Below are 7,504 nucleotides of genomic sequence, written 5' to 3' on the forward strand. Positions count from 1 at the left end.
GGGAATAACTCTGTCTTCCTCTTCGTTTCTCCTCCCACAGTGAACACACACAAACACAGTTTCTGAACTACTACTGAAAAATCAGTCAGGGAAAGCATCCCAAAACCAGGCAGCACCTGGCACACACCTACCGAGCGATAACGTCGCTGGTTTTGTGCAACTTGTAAAACACAGGGAAAAAACTGTTCCAACCGTCCCTACCAGAGTCCTGTTCCCTCTCCCACAGCAGCACCAACACAAATGGTGTTGGAACACACGAGCCCTCGACCCTGCTCGGCTGGCTGGGCTGCCGGAGGCAGACCCACACGGCACTTATGTCCCAGAGCACGGCCACGGCGCGCCGGGCAGGCTGCGCGAGCCGTACCCCCGGCAGCACAGCCCTTCCACAGCAAGGCTTTCCGTACCTCCCCGCGAGGCAGATGCTCATGCACCCCTGGGAAACCGGCCTGCGAGGACAGAGCTGAGGAGGTCTGCAGGCTGCAGGATGGTGGCAGCAGCAGCTGTTGTAAGGCACAGGACAGCCAACCGACTGCCGAGACCCATACCCCGTCCTCAAGGGAAATTCCTCTGGCTTGCAGCTGGATCCAGCCTCACACTTCCCTCTTCTCCTGGCCCAAGGACCCTTCAAGGCTGAGCAAACCTCACACAAGCCAGAGGAGCGGTGCTGGCAGAAAACCTCCTCCTCTCACATGCCTCCTTCTCGGAGCTCTGCAGTCCGAAAGGGGTCAGGAATCCAGATGCAGCCACAGGGCCGTGGATGGGCCCATGTGGAGCAATCCCGACATCCCGTACAAGGCACGAGTTCAGGCACCACAGCTCTAGGCACGCTGCCTGACTTCCGAGGAGACTGCCCTGGTCTGAAGGCAGAGGGAGCGATCCAACACCACACGGGCTGCGGGTCCATGCGATGGAGCAACGCTGACCACGTACATGAGCTGCTGCAGATCCTGATGTGTCCACGGACCAACTGTCTGCTGTAAACACGAACCATTCCTGGTGCAGGACTCCTGGGTTGGAAACAGACCCTCTCCTTTGCATTAGCTTCTCAGGAACTAATTAGTTCATCATTATGCAAGTGTCAAAACTGAAGCTCCTTTACTTTGTTTGCTTACACACTTTGTGAAAGCCCCCAGTTATGAGCGCTGACTAATTACCTCAGGATTTCAGCAGAACAAGAGCCGAGACACCCCACATTCCAACCGGTACAGCAGAGGGTCCCCCGCTGGACCCCTTCGGTGACAGCCAAGGACCTGTCACGCTGCGTGCGCGCACACGGCCCCAGCCCGAGTCCAAACTGCAAGGCCCCACGAGCGCGAGTGAACAACGGGAATTTTGGGTGCAAGGAAACCAAGAGAGTTATTTGTTGATTACTTATACGAGGTTCATTTCCCACAACCAGCTACCAGTCTGGATGGTTTTATTTCAGGTCTTATAACCAATTCCTGGACTGGAAACGCTGCTCACTGTTTGGGAAAACAGCAAACTTCCTTCTCCCCAGGGAGAAGCACACTACGTATTTCTGGTAACACAGCTAATTTTCAGGTCATCTCTCCACATGCAGATTCATTTTCCACCAAAACAGCTCATACAGCAGGAACTTGGCCACCTTTTCTTGTTGGCACTACAGCACCACAGTTTCTCCAGCTCACTTTGACTTCAGAACCAGCCTGTGTTAACCAGGTGACGGAGCTGGCAAGTATCGAAGTGATCCCAAACACGGTAAGAAAAAAACCAACCATACCGTCACAATCTCATTTTTCTTTGTAAAGACAGCCTCTGGTTACATCACACGCACCTCTTAAAGGAGGGCTGTAACACCGCCAGATCATTCCTCCCAGCAATGCCCCACCACTGCATACCCTGCCTTTCAAAATTCCGTAGGACCGGAGTGCCTCACGTTGGAAGGGGCCAATGGGATCAGAGCCCAGCTCCCTGCTCCTCGCCGGACTAAGTCTCACCCAGCAGAGAGAGAGGAGCCCATCTTTCTGCACAGACATGGACCACGTTTAGCACGAGTGCTCCTGCGTGGCACCATGAGGCCTCCGAGGAATTCCTAGGAATGTGGCTGGAAAGAGCCAGGTGGCCACAGATGGCCAGAGGTAAAGAAGCCTTCAAGAAGCCAGCCCTTCGCTCACCAAGCCATGCCGCCTTGCAACGGCGCCCGTCCAAGGGGAGCAGTTCCCTCCAGCTGACCCCTCCTGGCAGAGGAGCGACGCACAGCAAGGAGCGATGCCTTCAGTCGGACGGGAGGGCCGAGGATCGCGGCGGGAGCTCTCCCAGCCCACAGCTGCGCAGAGGGAAGGCGCCGTGCCTGCGCGGCCGCATACTGAACATGCACAGACGCTGCGGTCATCGGCTAACCCCGGACACGCGCGGACGATCCCAGCCCTCGGAGCCACCCGCATCTGCTGCCCGAGCCAGGGGCACTCGCAGCCGTAGCGTGGCTGTGGTCTCCTCCGCAGGCACACCGCTGGGCTTTGAGCGGGACCCCTCCCTTCAAACGGAAAGCCTTGGAATCAATCCAGGGCAAAGCTTATCTCGGAGAGCAGCTGAAGAGACCCTCAACAGAGTCCAACCCTTAACCCAGCACTGCCAATGCCACCACGAACCCATGTCCCTCAGCGCCTCATCCACACACCTATTAAATCCCTTCCGGGATGGTGACTCCCCCCTCCCTGGGCAGCCCCTTCCAATGCCTGACAGTCCTTTTTAGGAGCAAAAAGCTTCTGAGTTTTCCAGCACTAAACCAGCTGGTCAGCTTTATTATTGTTCTCCCTATTACAGAAAACCCTAAAGCAGAAGCAGCACGAGTGCTGGGACACTGACAGCCACTTCAGACACCCCAAGGCAGGGCAGAGGGGCAGCCCCCCCTGCTGGGGAGGGGTTTGGCTCTTCCCAGAGCCAGCTTCCAGTAGTTTCTGGAGCCTCAGTAGCTCCCAAACCTTTCCTGGCCATGGTGTGACCCGGGACCCTTCCCAGCTGGCCCAGGGAGAGGCTGTGTCAGGCAGGGAAGCCGCAGCAGCCAGAGCTGAACATGGCCGGACACCTTCCCAAGTCACTGCGGGGCAGAAGCAAGGGCAGCGTTTCACATGCCGTGCACTCCCAACACAGCTGTTGGGATCACAGAACCACGGAAGGGTTTGGGTGGGAAGGGACCTTAAAGCCCACCCAGTGCCACCCCCTGCCATGAGCAGGGACACCTTCCATAGCCCAGGGTGCTCCAAGCCTCATCCAGCCTGGCCTTGGACACTCCCAGGGATGGGGCATCCACAGCTTCTCTGGGCAACCTGTCCCAGTGCTCCCACCCTCTGCGGGAAGAATTCCTTCCTGATGTCCCATCTCCCTCTTTCTGTTCAAACCCATTACCCCTTGTCCTGTCACTCCCTGCCCTTGGAAAAAGCCCCCCCAGCTTTCTTGTAGCCCCCCAGGCACTGGAAGGGGCTCTGAGGGATCAGGAAGTGGCATTCCCTCACCATCCCTAGCAGGTGGAAAACCTCACTCCTCAGCAGAGGCATGGCACTCTATCGAGTGCTCTGCTCCAGCCAGGGTTTAGCTTCCCGGGAAATGGAGAAAAGCCTCTTCCCCCTTCACAGGGCTGATGGAGACGCAGCGCTGCAGTAAAGCGCTAGAGCAGTAAGCGCTGCGAGAAACCTCTAGAATAAAAGGGTTTTCTGGACATCCAAGTAGGGAAGAGACGTTTCTGCCCTTGGAATTCTACAGTGTTTGATTTTTGGGGTGGGTTGTGGGGTCTTCATGTTCCATCTCATCTTCTGAAGCCCAGTGGGAACACAGAATCAGCCTGCCCTGAGCACCACCCTAAGATACACCCTGACGTTTCACTCATCAAAAAAGCAAACACCGCCCCAAAACCCAGTGAAAGGAAAGGACTGACCTGTGACAAAATATGCAGGGGGGGGAAAAATAGGCGGCTTTGCACTTTTGTGGTCTTTGGTGCAGAGGGAAGGCAACCTAACTGTTCTCCCCCAAAACCTCAACTTTTTACTCAGTTCAGGAAAAACATGTGGGAAAGCACCCTGCTCAGGGTGCACCAGCCCCGCGGCCTGGCAGCAGAGCATCGACACCTCCACAGAGGTACCAGGGAAGGAGAAGGGAAGGAATAAAGCAGAAAAAGCACAGAAGATTGTCACAGCTCGGCTCCAAGAGCCATGCCACCCTGGAGAGAAATCCAGGCCCATCACAGCTCTTCAAAAGGAATTACTGGACACGCTCTCCCCAGCGTGACGCGAGGAGGAAACAGCCCTCTGAGGATGCCCAGGGGGCACAGGCGGATGGAGAGCAGGAGCACCTGCTCATCCCTGTTCGCTCACTCCTGCCACCCCACACCATCCAAAGGCCCTTCCAGCAGGGCATCCCGTTCAGCTCTGCTCCCAGACCAGGCAGCATCCTGCACCTCCAGCCGCCGCATCACGGTCAGCCGGGACAGGAAACGGCATGGCACGGGTTTAGTACCTCTTCCCTCGCTCATCATGCACTGGCATCTTTTCAACAGAAAGACAGCCTTGCAGCCCCAGCACCTACTTTCCCTGTTGCAAGCGGAGTCAGGTCGGATGCCCACGATCCGGAGGCGGCAGGGCAGCTTTGGAAGGGGGGGCAGGTTGGTCAAGCTGCAGATAGCCACGCTTGAGGAGTGATGCTAAAGCACGGTGTGGAACCTGCTACCGAACCTTACTTTGGCTAATAATGTATCGACAGCATCAGCAGTTGAACGCGTTTCCGCAGACGTTCATCCAATGCTCCTCCCTTTTTAAATCTCGTCTCTGTTTCCTCCTCACAGACATGACTGAAGCCAACCACCAGACCTCCCTGCATTTTTCATCTTCACCTTCCATCCGCTCCGACTGTTGTGGTTTCATTCCATGTAATATACCCTGCCTTCCGTATTTGCATCAGCATGTGAAAACGTACGCGTTTCAGCGGGGTCCTTCAGAAAGGTTTCACAAGGGAAACAGAAAAGAGCACAGACGCGCCCTAACACCAGATACACCTCGAGTCACTGAAAAGTTAAAAAAAATCCAAGTAACTCAGAGAAAACCTTGATTCAACATTTTCAAAAGGCCGTTTGCGAAGCAGCGAGCATCTGTCAGGAGATCACCTTCAGATGAACCACCCCTGCCTCTCCATGGCCGTGGGAACACCCTTCTCCCACCTGGCTGAGGCACACGCTGTGCGGCGTGAAACCCTGGTGTGCAGAGCTGCGTAAGCAATTCATGAAAACGCCACTTACTGCACCAAAGGCCTTTCTGGAGCAGTCATGAGAGAGTGGCCAACATCATACTCAGCATTCCAGAGAGCCTTCCCAGAGGAAAAACCCCTTCGCTTTCATGGCTACAACCAACCCGACTGCCCCTCAGCCCGCGGGCTGGGGAGACCCGCTGGTTACCCAGCGCAGCAATTCGCCACGCAAACAGGGTCCCCCCCTCCCCAGGCCTGGCAAGGCCTTTGCCCATCGCACACGCTCCAAGTTCCATAAACGGGCAAGGAGTTCCCTTTGAAGCAACCCGAAATGGAAAAGCCAACACCTTGTTCCAGAGAGGCATTTCCCCCCGGGAAACGTGCCAGGCGGCTCCAACGGGCGAGCCGGCCCCACCGCGCGCGACACCCACCTTGCCAGCTCGGGGAGGGAAAGGCCATCACGATGAGCACGGGAAGAATCATAACTCCATCCACCATCGCGGAGCTGCGGAAAGAGAAGAGGCGTGAGCAGGGTACAGCTTTGCTGCTGGCCTAGAACACAGCCACCCCAACACCTGCGTTAAGCAACGTCATCCTGTTCCTCATGCAAAACACAGCCAAAGCTGGTGGGTCTCCGTTTTGCTGGGCCTCGCTTCCTTCAGCCATAAAAATTCATAGTTTACTGCAATTTCTTAAATCTGACTTGCTGTCGCAGAAACATCCCGCGCAACTACAGCGCGTACGTGGAAACACGAGCCTTGCTGGTGCCACGCGGGTGTGGAAAACAGGAGCCGTGTTCTCCCCATGGGCGTGCAAGAGTTCGGTGACTGCGAGCTGAAAGGGCCTGCAAGGCTGGGTATTACTTGGGCTTGGGGGGAAACAGGAAACGGAACACGCTAAACAGCTTCCCTCCAGCAGGACGGAAGCCGTCTCCAAGAGCGAGACCTGTTCGAGGGTGACCCCACTCCCAGGGCCATTCCCAGTTTGAGCTTTTCCTTTCCATGCCCAGCCTCATTTCCTGGCTGGTGACGGGGAAGAACACCTCGAGTGAAAACCCGGGCTGCTCCAGCACGGCAGCAGAGGCACATGCTCCCCTGAAACCGTACACAAAGGAGGGATTCTCCCCCATTCCCAACCTTCCCAGGACTGGAAAGACGGCTCGTCGGTCAAAAAAACCACCCCTACCCGCGCCCCCAGGCCGAGTCACGCGCCATCAGGTCTGAGTCAGGAGCAGCAGCGAGCAGCACGTGGGAACGATGTTCCTCTCCTTGAGCAGGCCCCCAGCCATCGCCCTTGTACACCTAAGTATTTGCTGTTCGCAAGGAATTCCAGTGAAGTAGATGAAATGTGGAGGTAAATTCGATATTCTGTTTTTTCTTTTGGATACCCTGTGCTGCTGCCTTTTCAAACCCTCAGCAGGCTGCTTCAGCGCTGGGTGACGACTGCCAGGCCATTGCCCCCTTCAGGTATCTCCCGACGGATTCGGTTTGCAGGACGTGAGAAACACTGCCGTAATTGCTTCTTCAGCAGGTAAAGCGATCGAAAACCCCAGAACCCAAGCACCACAGAACTGTGCAATGGTTAGGTGGAAGGGACCTTAAAGCCACCCCCTGCCATGGGCAGGGACACCTTCCATAGCCCAGGTTGCTCCAGGCCTCATCCAGCCTGGCCTTGGGCACTCGCAGGGAGGTTTTGTCCTCACGAAGGGCTCAGGCAGCGCCCATCGCTTCACCCGCGGGAGGGGAGCTCTCACACACCCATTCACCAGGGAACGTGGCCTTCTGCGCCCTTGGTACACGCCACTGTACAACACGAGCGCCCCTCTGCTGGGATCCACACAGAGGGAAGCTATCCCAGGGAACCATTAGCTGCTCAGCGGATCAGCTCGGAGGGTCTGTTGCTCCGCAGGGTCGCGGCTGCAGGACACGAGAGCGATACCATCCTCCCCAGCCTCCACGCGCTTCCCGGGCCGAACAGCTCGCACCAGCGTTTTCCTCAGCACTGCACCCCGATGACTCTCTGCAAGTCCAGACAGAGGTGGCTCGGGAGACGTGCCCTCCTTCTTTCAACACACCCAGGGTTCAGAGAGCGGAGGCAGAAAACTGGGCCGGTGCCGATGCCGGCCCGCAGCCAAGCTGGGCAAAAGGAAGCGGCCGGGCGCAGGGGAGTGGAGCGGGGCAGAGACAGGCAGAGCCCTTCGGACAGCAGGGACAGCCGGCACAGGGGGAGAGGCTTCCCGAGAGACAAGAACACGGGTGTAAGGGCGGGCTGGACATCAGAGCGCAGCACGCCGCGACACGCAGCACGGCCG

The 7,504-nt window shown here is 57.0% G+C and overlaps 1 protein-coding gene across 1 annotated transcript in view; it reads right to left on the reverse strand.

Annotated features, from left to right (window-relative positions):
- The window catches only part of ACVR1 (activin A receptor, type I), a gene marked incomplete at its 3' end in the record, with an annotated part of 18,696 nt that extends 13,005 nt beyond the window's left edge, over positions 1 to 5,691 (reverse strand). Inside the window, exon 1 of the mRNA XM_010156289.1 lies at positions 5,625 to 5,691. Within this exon, the coding sequence (XP_010154591.1) occupies positions 5,625 to 5,691 (67 nt within the window). The remainder of the gene's footprint in view (positions 1 to 5,624) is intronic.
- Positions 5,692 to 7,504: the final 1,813 nt, after the last annotated feature.

Source organism: Eurypyga helias, unplaced genomic scaffold (assembly GCF_000690775.1).
Source record: "Eurypyga helias isolate BGI_N326 unplaced genomic scaffold, ASM69077v1 scaffold27077, whole genome shotgun sequence".
In the NCBI taxonomy this organism is placed as follows: Eukaryota; Metazoa; Chordata; class Aves; order Eurypygiformes; family Eurypygidae; genus Eurypyga; species Eurypyga helias.